The 21,015-nt window shown below is 45.8% G+C and overlaps 1 protein-coding gene across 2 annotated transcripts; it reads right to left on the bottom strand.

Moving 5' to 3' along the window:
- Positions 1–7,302: 7,302 nt before the first annotated feature.
- Positions 7,303–20,965, bottom strand: SDHAF2 (succinate dehydrogenase complex assembly factor 2). 2 transcript variants are annotated; one of them, XR_008201525.1, is made up of 5 exons: positions 20,842–20,965; positions 15,627–15,850; positions 15,439–15,548; positions 11,949–12,235; positions 7,303–11,837 (listed from the first exon to the last, which is right to left on the bottom strand). XR_008201525.1 is itself a non-coding variant. In XM_052662043.1 (4 exons), exons 1-4 carry the CDS (start codon positions 20,875–20,877, stop codon positions 12,105–12,107), a joined length of 501 nt encoding a protein of 166 aa, XP_052518003.1. In that variant the 5' UTR covers positions 20,878–20,965; the 3' UTR covers positions 7,384–12,104. The 2 variants fall into 2 exon arrangements, 1 of the variants encoding a protein (XP_052518003.1); XM_052662043.1 differs by having other exon boundaries at positions 7,384–12,235.
- Positions 20,966–21,015: the final 50 nt, after the last annotated feature.

Here is a 21,015-nt window from a genome sequence, read left to right as displayed (position 1 = left end):
CTTAGCCAGTCGGACCACCTAGGAAGTCCTCAGGTTTTTTGTATTTACACCTCTCATACAGAGAGTTACCATTTGCAGCTTTTTTTGGTTAGATGCCACATCCAAAGACTCATGGCAATATGTTACATGACAGGTTAAAGCAAAACAAGAAAAACAAGCCTGTGAATTTAATTTGAAATTGTATATATTTGCTAGGAATTTGATATTTGGAGAGAAGAAAATACAGTCGACCCTTCATATCTGCATATCCATGGATTCAATCGAAGGATGGAAAATATTTGGAAAAAAAATTTCATGAAATTCCAAAAAACACAACTTGAATTTGCCACTCATCTTCAACTATTTACATAGCACTTACATTATATTTGGGCTTTCCTGGTGGCTTAGATAGTAAAGAATCCGCCTGCAATGCAGGAGACATGGTTTGATCCATGGATCAGGAAGATCCCCTGGAGAAGGAAATGGCCACCCACTCCAGTATTCTTGCCTGGAGAATTCCACGGACAGAGGAGCCTGGCGGGCTACAGTCCATGGGGTCGCAAAGAGTCAGACATGACTGGGCGACTAACATTAACGTTATATCCTTAAGTGGCTGAGTTGTGGGAATAGCACACATAAGTGACCCACCAAAGGAAGCCCTTTCTTGGTGCTTCCTTGATGGCTCAGATGGTAAAGAATCTGCCTGCAATGCATGAGACCTGGGTTTGATCCCTGGGTCAGGAAGATCCCTTGGAGAAGGCAATGGCTACCCACTCCAGTATTCTTGCCTGGAGAATTCCATGGACAGGGAAGCCTGGTGTGCTGCAGTCCATGGGGTCACAAAGAGTCGGACACGACTTAGCAACGAACACTTTCATATTCACTAGGAACAGGCAACACTGACTGCAGCAGGTGCGGAGGGCAGCTGGAACCAGGCTGCCGGCTTCTGTCTCCCCTTCCCACTCACCAGCTCACTGGCCAGCGGCATGACTCTTCTGCACCATTTCCCAGTTAAAGTGGGCTGGCTAGAGTGCCTCTACCTTTCTTAATGAGAAATAAATGAGCTAAATTAGCAACTTGCTTCTCATGGTAAGCACAGCTATTATTAGTCTCAGGACAAAGCTAAAAGAAGTGTGGTCTGTCTTCCTGACACTGACCAGGACACCGACCACATGTCAGCTCGTTTCTCTTGCCACGTGGCCAATGCACAGTGTAGGTGGGGGCATCCCATGGCAAACGTTACTCTTGAACATTGAAAACCATGTTTTTATGGGACAAACCAATAGAAAACTGTGTTGGAGAAGCCAGCTGAATTCTTTCAATCTCTCCACCTACACACATATGGCTGTTGGCATTCTCAGCACTGGATAATATCACGGCTTAAAAAGAAAACCGATTTAATGGAGAATTCCACCTCCATTTTATTTATTTATTTTGGCCACACCACGTGGCATGCAGGACCGAAGTTCCCCTGACCAGGGATCGAACCTGTGCCCCCTGCAATGGCAGTGTGGATTCTTAATCACTGGACCACCAGGGAAGTCCCTCACCTTCATTCTAGATCTGAATGGTATTAAACTAAGTATCCTTGGATGGCAGATGAGTCCTAACCAGTTCCATTTTTCTTAGTGAGGAACTTATTTTTACAGATGAACTTTTGTAACTCACTTAGACTACTTTTATTTGCACTTAATTTTCACTTAAACATTTTATTTAAAACATTAAAATTTAATAAAATTGTTGCTGCTTTTTGTTTTTACAGTCACGGATGTGATTTTTGACAAAGATGCCAGAGCAATCCAATGGGAAGTCTTTTTAATAAATGATGTTGGAACAACTGGAAAAAAAGAACCTGAAACTTTACCTCAACCACACCTAAAAACTCATTCGAGATATAAAGATATGTTCGTGACTTAGTGACAAGCAAAGACTTCTTAAACGAGCCACAGAAAGCAATAACCATAAAAGAAAAAGCTGATAAATTGGACTTCATCAAAGTTTAAAACTTCAACTCTTCAAAAGTCTCTCTTAAGAAAATGAACAGATGAGCCACAGACTTGGGTAAAAAGATTTGCAAACAAATATCTGGCAAAGGACTGGTTTGCAGCACATACAAAGAACTCCTACAATTCAATAATAAAATGACAACGAAATTTAAAAATGAGCTAAACCATTGAACAGATACTCTGCAAAAGAAGATAGATGAATGTGGCCAATAAGCACGTGGAAAAAAAAATATTCAACATCATTCATTGTCAAGGAAATGCAAATTAAAACCACAATGAGGCAATAGGACATACCTACCAGGATGGCTAGAATTTAAGGCACAGACAACACAAAATGCTGGCAAGCCTCTGGGACAGCTGCATGTCTCACACGTTTTGGTGGGAGTATAAAATAGTACATCTACTTTGGAAAAAGTCCTGGCAGTCACTTTGAAACTAGTTATACACCTTCCTGTGACCTGGCAATTCTATTTCTAGATGTTCACCAAGAGAAATAAGAACGTGTGTTCAGAGAAGGACTTGTGTATGGTATCTTCGTTCATAATAGCCCCAAACTGGAAACAGCTTGGGTGTTTGTGTGTGTGCGTGCTTAGTCACGACCGACTCTGCAACCCCGTGGACTGTGGCCCACCAGGCTCCTCTGTCCATGGGATTCTCCAGGCAAGAATACTGCAGTAAGTTGCCATTTCCTATTCCAAGGATCTTCCTGACCCACAAGCAGACTGTGGTTGAGTCAGATGATGGAATACAAATGGTCAATAATAAACAGGGACAAATGCTGATGTATGTGATGACACGGATGAACCTCAAAAACATTGTGCTGAATGAAAGCTGCTGCTGCTGCTGCTAAGTCACTTCAGTCGTGTCCGACTGTGCGACCCCATAGACGGCAGCCCGCCAGGCTCCGCCATCCCTGGGATTCTCCAGGCAAGAACACTGGAGTGGGGTGCCATTGCCTTCTCCGGCTGAATGAAAGCAGGCACATGCAAAAGAGTCCATACTGTGTGATTCCATCTATATGAAGTTCGACAGCAGATAGAACTAATCTATGGCAGAGGAAAAAATCAGAGATATGGTTGCCTGGGCTGTGGGGAGGTGTGTTGTGGGGACTGACTGGGATGGAGCATGCAGGAAATTTCTGGGGTGATGGTAATTTCTTGATGGGAGGTTGGTGTAAGCATTTGTCAAAACTCAGCAAACATACAATTAAGATTTGTGCATTTCATTGTATGTACATTTTACAGCAAAAGAAAAAATTTAAATATAAAGTATCAAAGTCTAGTTAATAATATGCATTCTGAAGTATTTAAGGGAAATGTTCTGATGTCTATAATTTTCTTTGAAATGCATCAAAAACTGGATGGATTTTTTAAAATATTTATTTGGCTGTGCCAGGTCTTAGTTGTGGCATGCAAGATCTTTTTAGTTGTGGCACGGGGGATCTAGTTCCCTGACTACGGATTGAACCCATGCCCCCTAAAGTAGAAGCATAATTTTCGCCACTGGACCAGGGACGTGCTCTAAAACACTTTGGATATTGCTGTATGTTTGAAATTTTTTTAAAAATAATTGTTAGAAAAATTCAGTAACATCTCATTTTTTTTATTTTGGCAAGTGACACTATTGATGTGATTTTTTTCTACTTAGGGTGATGATGTCATTTCCTTTTAAAATTAATTTGTTTAAATAAAAAGGAACTCAAGAGAGATAAGTACGTAGATATTGGTATAGATGGTACATCGGCATAGATGGCAGAGCTCATGATGACAATGAGTGAACAAGGTAAGTCTGGGACAAAGAGGGGCTGGGAGATACCCAAGTTCTGGGGAGACCTCAACTTAAATCCTGTTTTGCTGCTTCCCAGCTCTGTGGCTGTGGGCAAGCCTCTCTGAGTTTGTTTCCTCAGGCAGAAGTGGGATGACGCAATCTCCTCTGAAGGGAGGCTTGTTGTGAGATGACCCAGGGAAAGCCTGGCTTGGGAGACCACAGTAAGCGCCACTCCACTGCCTGCATCTGGCAAAGGTGGAGAATACTGCTGGAAACCAGTCTGAAGGATACCACCAAGGCTGGGAGCATACATGCTTGGTGGGGATGAGTGGTAGGCAGAGATTCTAAGAACATCCACCACACTGAGCGAGGAGTAAGAAAGCACTCAGCCTTCTTTATGGTCCAACTCTCACATCTGTACAAGACCACTAAAGCTAAGAAAATCATAGCTTTAACTATACGGACCTTTCTCCAGTGGGGAGACAGTCATTAATCAAAGAATGATGGATTTAAAATGGATAGGTCCAGGAAGGCTTCTCTGAGGAAATGCACCTGAGCAGAGATCTGAAAGAGGATAGGAGTGAAAGGGGAAAGGGAGGAAAGAGAATCCTGGGCAGAAGGAACCACATGTGCAAAGGCCCTGTGGTGGGAATGGTCATGGAGAGGATGAGAGGCTGAAGAAGCCTTGGAAGGGGCAGAGCAAAGAAACTGGCAGCTGGGCCAAGATGAGGTTTAAGACGTGGGCATCCCACACAGGACCCTTACAGGTCGTGTTAAATATTTTCTTTAAGAATTTTTAAATTTAGTTTTGGCTGCAGTAGATCTTTGCTGTGTGTGGGTTTTCTCTAGTTACGGCAAGCGAGGGCTCCTCTCTAGTCGCCGTGCACGCGCTTCTCATTGCAGTGGCTTCTCTTGTTTGCAGATCACAGGCTCTAGGGTAGCTGGGCTTCAGTAGCTGCAGCCTATGGGCTCCGTAGTTGTGGTGCATGGGCTTAGTTGCCCTGTGGGACATGGGATCTTCCCAGACCAGGGACTGAACCCATGTCCCCTGCATTGGCAGGCAGATTCCCAACTACTGGACCACCAGGGAAGTCCCTCCAATTTTTTTTTTCCTAGAAGGTTTGAATACCTTGTATTTTATCTATTTATTAATTTTTTTTTTTCACGTGGGCCTTTTCCCCCCAATTTTATCCTTTTTGGCTGTGCTGGGTCTTCGCTGCTGCACGGGCTTTTCTCTAATTGCAGAGAGCCGGGGCTGCTCTCGAGGTGTGGTGTGCAGGCTTCCCCCCACAACGGCTTCTCCTGTTTTGGAGCACGGGCTCTCGGGTGCATGGGCTTCAGTAGCTGCAGCTCCCGGGCTTTAGGGCTCCAGCTTAATAGTTGCAGTGTACCAGCAAGGTTGCTCCAAGGCAGGTGGGATCCTCCTAGATTAGGGATCAAGCTCATGTCTCCTGCACTGGCAGGTGGATTCTTTACCACTGAGCCACCAGGAAAGTCCCAGGAGTTTCATTTTTATTTAAGAGCAATTGAAGGGTTTTCAGGAGGGGGAAGCCATGGCTGGTACAGTGCATTGCAAGACACTGATTTCAGGGCTGCAGGTAGAGAACAGATCTGAAGGGGGTTCAGATGGCCATAGCTGTTGTCCAGCTGAAGGATGCAAATGGCTTTGACCATGGGGATGATGCTGGAGACAGAAAGAAAGTGGATGGTTGCAAGAGCTCTTTTGGAGGTAAGTCCACCAGCCTTGGGATGTAATGGATGGAGAAGGAGGAGTTCAGCACAGTTCTTAGCTTGAATAACTGGATAGAGGCTGATGCCCTTCACTGAGAGACTACAGAGGAAGACTAGGGAGGTTTTGGGGTGGGGGTGGGTGAGATAGGGGGAATAGCCTTGTTCCCTTTTGGACATGCCGAGTTTGCAGGACCTTTGAGATACACTGGAGGAGCAAAGCTGGCAGTTAGATGTGCAGGCTGGAGCTCAAAGGAAAGTACGGTTTGAAACACGGATTTGAGAATTGTCCACGTTCCTGCAGTAATAGGGAGTTTCCCTGGTGGCTCAATGGTAACAGCAGCAAGGTGGTAATGGATACCCTGGTGTGGGTGAGATCACAAGAGGGAGTACCAAGAGGAAAAAAAAGGACGACTCTTAGGGCAGCATCAGGGGGGACTTCACATTTAATGACTGCAGGAGAGGGGGAGGCGCCGATGTGTCTCCAAATAGGTAGAGGTGTGACTCGAAAGGCAGAAGGAAACTCAAGGAAATGTTGAATCATAAAAGCAAGGGAGGTTTCTATCATTGGTCAGAGGGGACAGTAAAGCTTTGAATAATGATCATTGGATTTAGCAACTTGGAGGTCCTCGTGACCTTGGTGAGAGATGCTCTCATCATCTCTGAAATGAGGTGGGGAAGCTAGAGAGGTGAAGACTAGGAAAGGATGGGAGACAAGGAAGTGGAGATGAGTGTAGTCATCTCTTGAGAGAAGCTGACTTCTGAAAAGAAGGAAAGGAGAAGGTTTCATGTGCCAGTAGCCACACTCATCCCATCTTTTCCTAGACCTTCTTGAGCCTAACTTGTTTTGCTGGTTCCCCTCCATGCTTCTCTCTTTCTCCTCAACATACTGAAGCTATTTGGAACAATTAAGTAGGAGGCTTCCCTGGTGGTTCAGATGGTAAAGAAATCTGCTTCTATTGTGGGAGACCCAGGCTCTGACCCCTGGGTCAGGAAGATCACCTGGAGAAGGGTATGGCAACCCACTCCAGTATTCTTGCCTGGAGAATCCCATGGACAAGGGAGCCTGGCGGGCCACAGTCCTTGGGGTCTCCAAGAGTCGGACACGGCTGAGTGAGCAACATAAACAAATAAGAGGCACACCTTTAATCTGATCCTTCCTGACACTTCATCCAAGGGAAAGTTTTACTGAGGCTTTGTTGCCCAAAGCTTTGCCTACATCTTATCTTTGTCTATTTATAGATTTTTAACCTCGGAAGGCCCAAGATTTCTGGGTTCTATTTCCTTTCATACCTGGTGAATTTCAGACACGAGGTAATTCTTTGCTGAGCTCATCTCTTCCTTATAAATCCTCACCAATTGCAGCCAATAGTAGCCAACTGGGGTGACTGGTTTTCTGCCTTCCAGCCTCTTCCTTGTGGGCTGTCAGCCTGGTAAACACATGGGCTTCCTCCCCAGTCAGAGCAGGCAGTAGCTTTACCCACGTTTTGCTAATGCAGAACATAGAACTCCTACTTTTCAAGGGTCCTACCTCAGTTTCTTTGGTTGCTTCTGCTCAAGTGCTGAGCCAATGTCACCACAGGCGAGTAACTCCATTCCTCTGGGCCTGTATCTGCACTGGCAAAATGGAGCCAACAGGACAGCCTGCTTCACAGGGCTGTTACAGGAACTGCATGAGGCAATGCAGGCACTGTGTCAGCCCAGTGTGCGAGCACTCAGGGCGTGCTGCCTGTTCAGATGGTGGAGGAGTTACATGTGTTAGTATGAGACGGACACTATGCTTATGAGTCTGATATACTAAGCAGCCGCCTTTTAAAAAGTGCTAAAGTGAGACGCTCGCCTGCCCAGGAGACAGGATACTCACTCACCCTGGCCAGTCAGTGATTTTTTCTTCTCTGTAAGCACATCTATATGGGAAGCCCAATTACCATCTGTGTCAGTTACCAACAGTTATAATAATGCTGTATCACAAATCACCCCAAAACTTGGTGGCTTAAAAGTAATAAGCATTTATTTACCTTAAGGGTCTCTGGGTTTGCAATCTGGACTGGGCTTGGCTGTGTTAGGGTCGGGGCCACTTGCCTATCGGCTGACTTTGGTTGAGGGGACAAGTATGACTTGGACACACGTCTCTCACGCTCTGGAAGGCTCACCTGGGAAGTCTTCCAGGTGGCGGCAGTAGCGGTGCAAGGAGCTCAGGCAAGCCCAGTTGTGCAAGTGCTTCTCAATGCCCTGCTTACTTTATAAAGCAGGTGGTGGATGGCTTCGGAGCACAGGCACTGGAGGCCCACTGTCCAGCTTCCAAATCCAGCTGCCCCACTTATGGGCTGTGATTTGGGGCAAGCAGCTTAATCTCACCAGGCCTCACTTTCCTCACCTGGACAAAGGAAATGAGAGCTGTGCCCGCCTCAGATCCCTGTTGTGAGGCCTGAGTGACGTCATCCGAGGAAAGCTCTGAGGAGTGTTGGGCACACCATCAGCCAACACCACTGGCTGTGATGATGTCACTCGGGTGCCAGGCACCGTGCCGAGCACTTCCCACGCATGACTTCGTCTTTGCGGCAACACATGAGGTGGCTCTTTGACCTTTCCTTTTACAGATGAGACACAGAGTGGAAAAGGTTAAACAGCATGTCCAAGGTCACCCAGCTGACCAATGGGAGAGCCAGGATTCTACCTTAGGTCCATCTCCCTAAACTGCTCTGCTCTATTTCTCCAACCCGTGCCCCAGGGCGTCACCAAATGTGGACGTTCCACAACACAGAAACTAACTGAAACCCACTGGGAAACTATGTTCATCTTAACGTCGTAATTTGCTCTTTAATGTTACATGCTGTGATGTGTAGTTATGGAAAGTGCATTTATGTTGTCCTTTTAAAGATAGTAGTCTCATCCTTGGCAGGGATATCTGGATTCGGGCGAGACCCGGGACCCAGACGGAGACTTTACCTCAGGCTACAAGGAGGTAGATCTCCTTACTGATCTCCTCTTTGGATGCCTGATGTTATTTATCTTCGATAGCTTCAGCGTTTCCACCATCCACCCTGAAATGTCTGGTGCCTGACACATGTTCTTTTTTTTTCAGATATTTGGTTTTTAAAGGCAGAGGAGCACTCCTTGCCTCAGGTCACTGTCCCACCGATGCTATGTTGCCTGATGGGGGTGGGAGGAGATCCTAATGCCGGTCCTCACTTCCAGAGGGTTCACTGGGAAACCAAACAAGGTGGCTTAACTGGGACCTCATGAGCACTCTTGGCTTGACAGCTGCAGGATGGCAAGTCCTCCACCCTCAGATACAACCGGCTGTACTAATAACAAGCTACCAGAAAAGTCTCCCAGCCCTGCTTGCTGTGTACGGCTGTGTGAGCTTCCCCATCATGGAGCCTCCCTCATTGTCTACCAGATGGACGGAAAGATAAACTCTCAACTTGCACAGTGGAATCTTTGCCTAGGGCTGTTTGAAAATGAGTGAGGTTTGTGCCAGTTGCCACCCTGGTTGGAGCTAAGACGGGGCACGTGACCTCCAGACGACAGCCTGTGCTGGTCAGAGGTGGCTTTGTAGTGACCCCAACAGATATGCCCCATCTAAGGTCCAGAGTTGGGCAAAGGGCATTTGGCTTATGGACTTTGGAGACTTAAACGCTGGGGAGAGGACAGCTTTTATTGCCTCCCTTTGACGTCTGATGTGGGAGCCTGTGTGACAGGTCTCTCGAGACCACTTCAGGAGGGGCGGGGCAGGTCTTTCGAGACCTCTTCAGGAGGGGCGGGGCAGGGCCAGGTGCCTGTGTGCACACACTCTGAATGAGGTCAGCGAGCAGTGAGGTGTCAGACGGAGAGGAATGAGTCCAGATTCTGGTTCCTCATGGATCCTTGGGGGGCTGCTGGCCCTTGCTCTGTTTATTAATTTTTAAAAAATGTCCTGTGGTTGGCCTAGTTTCACTTAATGCCTAATAAAGGGAAAAACCGTTCATATAGCACCCCTGGGTCTGACACTGAGCAGCTGAAGTTAGTTAAGATCCTTCACTTTCAGAGATGACAGAGACCAGCAGCCTGGGAAGAAAACAACTTCTTTAGAAGCATGCCATCCCCAGGTGAAAGTGGCAGCTGAATCCCTTATATTAAATAAGACAAAAATCAGGCGAGAAGAGATCAAACCTCCAGGGGGGAGAAAAAGCCCAAATTGCATACTTGGCTGCTGAGATTTGCTGTCTAGGAGTCCAGAACAGATGGGTCACTGCCCAACTGTCATATGTACTTCTCACAGTCCAGACATCTCTCTCCATCAAGTCCCTACATTAACATTCTCCTCACGGTACATCAAACAAGGCCCGAGAGATTGGCCAGAGTCGGCAGTAAGCTCCCTGGGCCATCAAAATCGGCTCTGCCCTCCATTTCTCACTCCCATTCCTTGCTTAGATGATCATGCTACAGATTTTTCCTTCAAAGGCCTCTTTTCCTTCAAAGAAACCAGGGTCTGTTTTCTCTCCAGTCTTTGCTGGCTGGTTAAGACACCCCGTGGTCCTCTAACAGGCCTGGCTTTCCTACCGGCAGAGGACTTGGCCCTGCACAAAGCTCTGGTGACCTTGCTGGCATGCCAGGCCTTTTGCGTTAAGATACAACTTCTCAGACTGAAGCCACGACCAAATGCTGAGATCTAACATCTACCAACAGCGTACTGTGTGATGAGGACGATGAAAGTCTTGAGACACGAGCTTTCTCTCTTCATGTCTGATCTTCAGAAAGAGTTAAGACAGGGAAAGTCATCAACCCCGTTTTATAGATGAAGAAAACTGAGGCTCAGCCCCATTCACTTACCCAGCAAGTAAGCAACGGAGCCAGGATCTGACTTGTACCTATTGCCGGCCCTGCTTCTTCCAAGAGCTACCTTGGATGACCGAGTGCTTATTTTGGGAAGCACCTGGCAGCTTCCCGTCCCCCACATGACACACAGGTCATGGCTTAGAACTGTCAAGTCTCTTCACTATAACTTTTTAAAGTGAAGATTTCTACAGTTTCCACCAGTTAAGGCAGCATGTTCTGGCAGAAAAGTTCATGAGCTTTGGAGACAGACTGAACTAAGCAAGATTTTGGCTTTCTGGCTAAATAGCAACTCGATCTGGGACAGACCACTGTCTCAGAGCCCACTTTCTCATCTGCAAAATAGGCACGACAGCGCTTGTCTACAAAAGAGCTGGGAAGCTCTGCTGAGATCGTAAGTAATGAAAGGCTGGTTCTCTCCTCTCATCAGCCAAGAACCCTGAAGGGCAAACAGGACCACATAGAGGTTCCGTGGGAACCCCAACTCCATGACGCTGCAAACAGGTACTTCCTGCCTGTGTGTATCTCTGTTGTTCACCAACCGCCTGCCTAGCAAGTCTGGCCTGTTTCCTCTGATTCACACCTGTGTCCTGGCCCAATCTGGGTGACATCTGTTCTGTCTGGATGATAGCTCCGAGGGCAAAATTCCTCCAGCGAGACAAAACCACACTCCTAGCAACCAGAAGTCTTTTGGCTCTGGAGCTAAACACATTCTGCTAATTCATCCTAACGTTATTTCTTACACATCATCAGTTTGTCAACTAAAGCAATTGTGGCTGCTGCTGCTGCTGCTAAGTCACTTCAGTCATTTCCAACTCTGTGCGACCCCATAGACAGCAGCCCACGAGGCTCCCCCATCCCTGGGATTCTCCAGGCAAGAACACTGGAGTGGGTTGCCATTTCCTTCTCCAATGCATGAGAGTGAAAAGTGAAAGTGAAGTTGCTCAGTTGTGTCTGATGATTAGCGACCCCATGGACCGCAGCCTACCAGGCTCCTCCATCCATGGGATTTTCCAGGCAAGAGTACTGGAGTGGGGTGCCATTACCTTCTCCAAGCAATTGTGGAGACTGCAGAAATACAGAAAACATTTGCTGTAATTGAAACTTGGAGATTGTGACCTTGTAAAACTCTAAACATATGCCTGCATGAGAACACACAAAATTAAAATAATTGGGTGAGGGTTGAGGAGTTGTGATTTTCCTTTTTAAAATATTCTTTAATATACACAATTATCGTTCAGTTTATAAAATGAGCATTCTAGAGAAAATCTGCTGAGGATGCTGACTCTTAAGCAGCACGCCCACACCGTTCCTGCCCACTGCCCTCATTCTGCCTGCTGGGCCTTTGAAGGGTTCCACTCAGGGGGCTTGGACCAGCTTCCCCTGGCAGAAAGAACCAACCCAGGCTGGGAGGGGGAATTTCACAGGGACAAAGCCCTGGCTCACCCGGGGAGCCTTCCACACAGCACAGGCAGCTGGCTGCCTCTTCACACTGAGCACACTTCTGGCTGAAGCAGTGAGCTGGCACAATGCTTCCTCCTATGGAACCAGAGAGAGAGTCAGGCCTGAGCGACAGTGACATGGATAAACTGCTTCTGAGGCTTAGATGGGAGCCAAAGGGTCTTAGCATGAGGCACACTGAACATATACATGTCCTTGGAGAGAGGTGGGTCCATCACTGCAGGCAGGACCAGAGGTCTGGGTGGGCTGAGCATCTAAGGAGAAGCAGGACATCAAGGCCAGTACCCATCGCAGGCAATGAGCATCTGTAGAGCCCCCGAGGCCAGGCAGATGGTGGCACGTAGCTCACTGGGGCTTTTCAAAGAGGTATTCAAGATCCGGGGCCCGCAGTCGCTGCTCTTTGTTTTTGTTCTTAGCAAAGTCTCTCAACAGGACCATGACTTCGTTTTCAAATATTTCTGGGGCTGGTTTTGCTTCTGTAAGGATGAGCAAAAAGAATTACGTTGGTCAGTCAACTGTCAGATGTATAAAGATCTTTTTTTTAAAAAAATATTTATTTATTTGAACACACGCGGTCTTGGTTGCAGCACACAGGATCTTCGATCTTTGTTTTGGCAGGTGGGATCCAGTTCCCTGACCAGAGATCAAATCCATGCCCCCTGCATGGGGAGCACGGAGACTTAGTCACTGGACCACGAGGAAAATCCCGATAGTATAAGGACTTTAAAACTTGAAACTTGGGCTTGGCCTAAAACCACAGTGGGTACACAGAGCAGCTGCATTCTTTCTCTGGATATACACGCAGCCTGCACCACAGGCTGGCAACCCACGGCAGCCGGTATTTGTAAAGAGCGTTACTGGAACAGCTCCTCTCACTTGTTTACATACTGTCCGTGGCTGCCTTTGTGCTACGATGGCAGGGCTGAGCAGTTGCCACAGAGACCATATGGCCGCAAGACGACAGCATTTATTATCTGGCCCAGCATTTATTATTTGGACAAGCACAGCTGACCCCTGGCCTGTCCAGCCTTGGCTGTTCCGTTTTGCTTTGCATTCAGCACTTCAGTTGTTTTTGGAATACTGTGTTTTTCCTTCTAGTCTGTTAATTTCCTGAGGCAAAAGTCCTTGGATGTTAAGTGATAGCAACTGATAACTCCAGTAAACTTAAAACATAAAAGAATTCACTGGAAGGCTATAACAGAGGCCCATAAAACCGACAGGAACCTGTAGAACCAGATTTGGATGGAGGCAACAAAGGCACCAAGAGCAGAGAGGAGAGGATGCCAGCCTCAGGGCAGCAGGAGTCTGGCGGATGCTGCACACCTCTGACCTTTCTTACCACCCCCGAGTCTCTCACTTAAGCAAAGCCTCCCAAACAAAGCCTCCCACTGGGAAAGCTTGGGTACTAAGCTTTGGAATTACCCTCCTAGTAACACTAAACATAATGTCAGGAGAGGGCATTCCTCAAAACAAAGTCTGATTTTCCCTCATTTGGCACACAGCAGGCATCTGGTGGGCCTGGCGTCTGTTGTTTTGTGTGACAATCAGTAAGATCGAGGCGATTTCAGTTTCCCCCTAGAATGCTGAAAACTGGACAGAACACCCCATTCATCCCAACAAGAAAAAGTCAGATAAACTAGAAACATCATAACTTTTTTGAAGTCATCAGAAAGCTGAGGTCACAGGCACCCAAAGAAAATAAAACAAGGAAAGAAAGGCCCCTCAAAGGAGAAAATGGACATGAACACACATGCTCACTTGAGACAGGGCACAGGAGGAAGGGGCACTGGGCACCATACAAACAGGCAAGAATTTAGCTGAAATTGTTCATCAACTACTGGAAGCCAAGTATAGGTGAGCATGAGTGTAAAATCTCTGGAAGCCACAGACACAAGGGGAATCTGCCCCAATGGGCAGGTTCTTCTCAACAACCCCTCACTGAGTATGCTCACGATGAAGACAGGGTCCAGAGCAGGAGGCTGCAGAAAGCCTCCCTCAGCAATGGAGGCCAGGAGTAGGGGAGCAGAAAAACACTGCCCCCACCGCCCCCCCACCAAAAGCATAAACCCCAGCCTAGTCCTTGTTCTCTACAGAACAAAAGCTTCAAGGGTCTGGGAATAGGTCAGTGAGTCCTGTCTCCTATAGGGCCCATGTGAGGACCCGCTTGGGCTAGTGGAAGAATAAAAGAAAAAAATCCTCTACCCCTGTGGGACCAGCAGGATCACTGAAAAAAGACCCTCCACCATGACTCATGGTCACAGGGCCGGAAATTGGACCAGGACAACAGAGAACACCCTCCCGATCTCCTGTCCCCAAATTAACACGCACCATCTGGGGGAGGGCGACACCACGGACAGCCCTTTTGAGGCACAGAAATACAGGAAAGTGCACATGGTAAGACGTGCTTCCCTGGTGCTCAGTGGTAAAGAAGCCACCTGCCAGTGCAGAAGACGTGGGCTCAATACCCGGGTCGGAAAGATGCCTGGAGAAGGAAGTGGCAACCCACTCCAGTATTCTTGCCTGGGAAATCTCACGGACAGAGGAATCTGGTGGGTTACAGTCCACTGGGTCTAAAGAGTCAGACACGACTGAGCACACACGTATGCATATATACTGTAAACCCTAGGGCAATCACTAAAAAAATTATAAAGAGATGTAAGAAACCAATGGTGGAGATAAAACGAAATTTTAAAAACTCAAAACCCATAGAAGTAGAGGGGAAGAGAACAAAAAACAGACGGTAGAAATATAAAGCAACAACAAAAAAAAGATGGTAAGTTTTAATTCAATCACATTGGTAGTTACATGCAAATGGCCAAAACACACCAATGAAAAAACGCATTGTAAGATCAGATTAAAAAGAATGACAATATAAGCTATCTATAAAAAGCTCAACTTCAATACAAAGCCAAAGATACATTAAAAGACTTCCAGGTTGGCCCTGAATATTTCCCACTCCCCTGTGTACAAGCCCTGTGGAAACTAAGTGGAATTATGGTGTATAATTTCTTGAGAAGGGTCCATTAAAAAATGGAGCATGTTCTCTTACTCTTTTCCCCTGGCTGAAATATAGACACGACAGATAGAGCCTCGGCAGCCATCTTGAGGTCATGAGGTAGCCAACACGGGGGAGGGTAAAGGAACAAGTCAAGAGGAATCTGGCCTTAATGACTCTGAAACCCCTCTGTGCGTTCTGGAGGGCCTAACTCTGAACTTCTGTTATGAGAAAGAAAAACACAGTTCTGTCTTCCTTAAGCCATTGTTGTTTTGGGGTTCTATTACTCACAGCCAAAGCTAACCCTAACTATACACAGTGAGAATTCATTCCTCACAAAGCTGGCGTCAAGAGAGAGACTCCCAAGGACTTTATGCTAGGCAGCCAGAACTCTCTCGTTCCACTTCATTCCTGCCCTGGTTTTTCTTCAACTTTCCCTTTGATGCTAGGAGTTTCCCACACAATTTCACTAAGTTCTCTTTTTGCTTAAGTTAGATGGAATCAGTTTCTACTGTTTGCAAACAAAGGACCTTAAGACAAATTTTGCACATTTTGGAAAAATCTCGAGAGAGGTTGGGTTGAGGGTCTACAAAAGAAAAACAAATTGCCCATGATACCTTTCCAGACTCAAATCAGCCCACATCATCCTGCTTTTCACCTTATGCTGCTTATCATGCCTAGTACCTGTAGCCCAGTAGTAAATATCCCAGTCGTTACTGGGTTCATTAATCAGGCGATCGTAGAGGTTCAGCTGTTTCTCTGTCATGTGCTGCAGATGTTCCTTAGCGAAGAGGCTAGTCAAGAAAGAGAAAGAAGTTGAAAAGGCTGTCTCTAGCCAGAGAGAAGCAACCCCCATTCTCCTCTTCCCCTACCTAAGCAGGATGCAGTTTTCCAGCATTCCCCTCTTTCTGCTCTCATAGAGCAGCCGGGCTCGTTTGGTTTCTATGGATTCATCAGTTCGCTCCTGCCACGGAGGCAAAGGGATTTCAATCATATCCTTCTGGGAATCGTTCGGGCTGTCACCTCTGTAGCAGCGTCTGCATGACGTCATGCTGAGTGAAGGAGACACCAGGTGGTGCCTTGACAGAGCAAGCATCTGAAACAAAAAAGCCACATCTTTTTTTTTTTTTCTCTTTTTGGCCAAGGTGGGCAGGATCTTAAGCTACCCAACCACAGATTGAACCCAGGTCCGTCGCAGTGAAAGCCCAAGTCTTAACCACTGAACTACCAAGGAACTGCCTCCCATAAGCACCTTTTTAACAAGGAGGACCATCCTTGTCATTCACTCAACATATAAACCAGGTGCAAAATGCATCTCATCTCCTTTAGACCTTAAGAAGTTACGTTGACTTTATAATAAGCATAGGTGGAGTTTAATCTTTAAAAATTGTGAACTACTATGTTACACATCTGAAACTTATAATATTGTAAATCAACTACACCTCAATTAAAAAAAAAAGTTATGCTGATACTGTCCCCACTTTACAGCTTAGGAAGCTGAGACTCAGAGAGGTTAAATGACTCACCAAGATCACCCAAATATTAAGAATAACTCCTGAGGTTTGGAACCCAACTCTGACTGCAAACATGTTCTTAACCAGTGCCTTTCCTGAAAGTCTCCAATGGAAATATTTTCTTCTTCCCTTAAAATTCTCACAATATGGTTTGCATTCTAGTCACCTGCCTGTGTTAAAATCTGAGCATACAGTGATGGCAAGGCCCCTAACTCCTCAAAGTTTCCCAATATAGAGAAGGGCCAAAACTATCAAGATTCAATGAGACGGTGGTGACGTCAGCAAGATGGTGTTAATAGGAAGCCCCACACTTTCCTTCTCCTGCGGAGACAGCAACTCCCAACACATGGACCAGTTTCCTTCATGGTAAATCCAGAAACCAGCTAAGAGGCTCCTGAACCCTAGGTGAGCACAAAAACAGCTGCATCACAGCTAAAAAATTCTCAGGCCTCATTCACCATAGTCCCTGCCCCTGGCTCAGCCCAGTGCAACTGGAGAAAATTCTCAGCCACTGGCTTCTCCCTGGGGAGGGAAAGAAAAGACTGAAACAGACGTCTAACACGTGGCCCTTCACGGGGAGGCCTGGGTGACTGGCTTCCGTCTTGTCTGAATCGAAGTGTGACAGAAAAGGTGCCAGGCTGGGGGCTGCTGAGAACTAGGTGAAGGTTTGGACTAGCACACGCTTACTTGCCATCGTCCCTACCAGTGGCTCAGCACAAAACTAGCAGAAGAAAACCCCCAATTTTTGGCTTTTCCCTGGGGAGGAAGAGTTGGCATGTGTGTCCAATGTTCCAGCTTTCTGGGTAGCTGCCTGAAAAAGTTTTCTTTTTTGCCTGTCTCAGAGCACTAACAGGATCCGGTATACTCTAAGTATCTGGGGGGTCTCTGAACACACAAAAAAGCTGGGTGGCTTGCTGCTGCTCTGAGGACCCATGGTACAGCAGACAGAGGCCAACAGAAAGAAAAAGGAGCATGCATCCCAAACTCCTGCTTTCCAAGGAGATGTACAAGAGACTAATTTCTGTCTTGGCCAACCTGCAGCACTCATGGGACCTGGGATACTCTAGAAATCTGGAATGGGCTGAGAAGAGCTGGGGAAGTTGCAGCAGCTACAGAGAACCTGCAGTACCATAAACAGACACAAGAGGGAGCCAGAGATTATGAGCACTTGAAAAAAGAAGCCAGCAAATCCTGCTGGTGGGGAATTTACATGCACAAGTCTAGAGAAGACATTTCCATACAAAAAGTTTGAGAGGCCCCCAGATTCTCTGACAGGACTGATGGAAAAGATCTCTTCTTGTACAAAGAAAAGACCGGGAGGTGGTTTTTTTTTTCAAATGCATGGATCTAAGCACAAAGTTCCAAGGTGCATGAGAAACAGCAAAACAAGGCCTACCCAAAGACACAAAATAAACTTCCAGCAACCAATCCTGGAAACAGACGTATATGAATTACCTGACAAATAACTCAAAAAAAGTTGTCACCAAGATGTTCAGTGAGCTGAGGAAAACAACGCATAACCAAAATAAGAATACTGACAGGAAAAAAAAGTTTTTAAATTGGAACTGAAGAATAACAATTTTGAAAAATTCACCACAAAAGTTAAACAGCATACTTGATCAACCAGAAAAAAAAAAAATCAGTGAACTCAGTTTACTTGAGACTACTCATTCACAGGAAGAAAATGAAAACAAATGAGTGAGATAAACTTGGGAGACATCACCAACTGATCAATATAAATACTATGGGAGTCCCAGAAGGAGAAAAGAAAGAGGGGCAGGAAGATTACCTGAAGGAAAAATGGCTCAAAACTTCCCAAACTGGGGGAAAGAAATGGACATCCAAATTGAAGCAGCAGATGACACTATCCTTATAGCAGAAAGTGAAGAGGAACTAAAGAGCCTCTTGATGAAAGTGAAAAATGAGCGTGAAAAAGCTGGTTTAAAGTTCAACATTCAAAAAACTAAGATCATGGCATCCAGTCCCATCACTTCATGGCAAACAGATGGGGAAACAATGGAAACAGTGACAGACTTCCTTCTGGGATCCACAATCACCGCAGATGGTGAGTGCAGCGATGAAATTAAGACGCTTGCTCTTTGGAAGAAAAGCTATGACAAACCTAGACAGCATATTAAAAAGCAGAGACATTACTTTGCCAACAAAGGTCTGTATAATCAAAGCTATGGTTTTTCCAGTAGTCATGTATGGACGTGAGAGTTGGACCATAAAGAAAGCTGAGTGCCAGAGAATTGATGCTTTTGAACTGTGGTATTGGAGAAAACTCTTGAGAGTCCCTTGGACAGCAAAGAGATCCAATCAGTCAATCCTAAAGGAAATCAATCCTGAATATTCATGGAAGGACTGATGCTGAAGCTGAAGCTCACCTGATGTGAAGAACTGACTTATTAGAAAAGACCCTGATGCTGGGAAAGTTTGAAGGCAGCAGCAGAAAGGGCAACAGAGAATAAGATGGTTGGATGGCATCACCCAGTCAATGGACATGAGTTTGAGCAAGCTCCAGGAGCTGGTGATGGACAGGGAAGCCTGGCTTGCTGCAGTCCAGGTGGTTGCAAAGCGATGGACACTGAGTGACTGAACGAACAAAAAGGAGCCAAAGGACAGTAGATAATAACACAAAAGTATATGAAAGCATAAAGCTTCACTGGTAAAAGTAAATTATGACAAACACAGGCTACTATAACACTGCAATGATGGTAGATAAATCACGTTTAATTCTGACTTAAAAGTTAAAAGACAAAGACATTTTAAAAAGCTATAAAATATACTGCTGCTGCTAAGTCACTTCAGTCGTGTCCGACTCTGTGCGACCCCATAGATGGCAGCCCACCAGGCTCCCTAGTCCCTGGGATTCTCCAGGCAAGAACACTGGAGTGGGTTGCCATTCCCTTCTCCAATGCATAGAATTGAAAAGTGAAAGTGAAGTTGCTCAGTCATGTCTGACTCTTCGAGACCCCATGGACTGCAGCCTACCAGGCTCCTCTGTCCACGGTATTTTCCAGGCGAGAGTACTGGAGTGGAGTGCCATTGCCTTCTCTGATAAAATATACTAGTGGATACAAAATAAAATGTCATTTTAATATCAGTAACATAAGGTGGGAGGTGTAAAAGAGAAGTTTTTGGATGAGACTGAGCTATTATCAGCTTAAAATACATTATAAAATGCTTAATGCAAGCCCTATGGTAACCACAAAGGAAACATTTACACACAATAGAAAATGAGGAAGGAATCAAAGCATGTCTATAGAAAAATATCAATAAAACACAAAAGATGACAGCGAGAGGAAAAGGACACAAAGCTACAAAACAGAAAACAATGAACTGAATGGCAACTCAAAGTCCTCTCTATCAGTAATATTTTAAATGTAAACAGATTAAACTCCCCGATCAAAAGACACACAGATACTGAAGGGATTTTTAAAAACCCACAAAATCCAACTATATGCCTTACAAGAAACTCATTTTAGATGTAGGCTGAAAGTGAAAGTGTGAAACACATTCCACTGCAAATAGAAACCAAAAGAGAGCACAGATGGCCCTACTTTCATTAGACAAAACAAACTTGAAGTCAAAAGTATCAAAAGAGATTTTAAAAGGCTGTGAAATAATGATGAAAGAGTCAACCCTCAAAAGGGTACAACAATTATACATACAACCAACAGCTGAACACCAAAATATATGAAGCAAATATTGACAGATCTGAACGGAGAAACTGCAACACGATAGTTGCGGATTTCAAAAGCCGCTTTCAATATGGATAGAACACCTAGACAGAAGATCAATAAGGAAGTAGAGGACAGGAACAACAATGTAAGCCAAATGGGCCAAAAATACACACACAGAACATGCCACCCAACAGCGGCAGAATACACATTATTTTCAAGCACTCTAAGAACATTCTCCAGGACAGAGAGCATGTTAGGTTACGAGTTTTAACAAAAAAGATCGAAATCATACAAGGCATCTTTTCTGACCACAACAGAATAAAACTAGAAATCAAGAGACGGAAAACTGGAAAATTCACAAATAAGAGAAAACTGAACAACACCCTCACTCTTGAACTGGGTCAAAGGAGAAATAAAAAGGGAATCATAAAATATCTGGAGACAAAAACACATCACAAAATCATGAAACTGGCAAAGAGCAGTATTAAGAGAAAATTTTACAGTGTTAACAGCCTATATTCAAAACGAAAAAAGGTCTTATGAAACCATGTGAAATCAAGACAGACACTAGAGAAGACTTAAAAAGAGCAGAGAGGCTTAAAAACAGAGACAAAAGGCGCCCAGAAGGTGTCCGGCCAGTTCCACCTGCAAATAGGTGAAATCTGAATTGAGTCTCGATATTACGAGACAAGCACACAGCGGGCTCAGGCCAGGGTGGATGTAACCTGAATCTCCTACGTTGCAAGATCAACCTCTCCTTGGGTCTGTCCTTGCCTGGGCTGTATAAGACAGGTAGATGCTTCTCTCGGTCTCCACAACTTCAGAGGAAGACGAGGCAGTTCCCACTCTGGCCTGCCCAGGACTCTAGAACCCCCCATTCTCCTCACCCGCGCAAGAGCCGGGAACACAGCGACCACCGCCATTTTTCCCGACCCGCATCAAAGGCCTACGGCCCGGCCACTTCCGGATACTTTCGAACACCAGGGCCTCCAACAGCAGCGCCGAAGACTTGAGCAGGAAGATGCGTCCTCGCGTATGGCGGAAGTGGCTGTGCGTGTGAC

This window comes from Budorcas taxicolor, chromosome 25, assembly GCF_023091745.1.
Source record: "Budorcas taxicolor isolate Tak-1 chromosome 25, Takin1.1, whole genome shotgun sequence".
NCBI classification, from domain to species: domain Eukaryota; kingdom Metazoa; phylum Chordata; class Mammalia; order Artiodactyla; family Bovidae; genus Budorcas; species Budorcas taxicolor.
Note: the sequence above shows the minus strand (reverse complement) of the source record. Positions and strands in the feature narration are given on the sequence as shown.

What these genes read in the sequence shown, in the direction of transcription:
- SDHAF2 (XM_052662043.1), bottom strand. Translation starts at nt 20,877, where the DNA reads ATGGCGGTGGTCGCTGTGTTCCCGGCTCTTGCGCGG. An exon ending in TGTTCCCGGCTCTTGCGCGG is followed by an intron (nt 15,851 to 20,841) that starts GTGAGGAGAATG and finishes TTTTTGTTTCAG; the next exon opens with ATGCTTGCTCTGTCAAGGCA. An exon ending in TATTTACTACTGGGCTACAG is followed by an intron (nt 12,236 to 15,438) that starts GTACTAGGCATG and finishes TCATCCTTACAG; the next exon opens with AAGCAAAACCAGCCCCAGAA.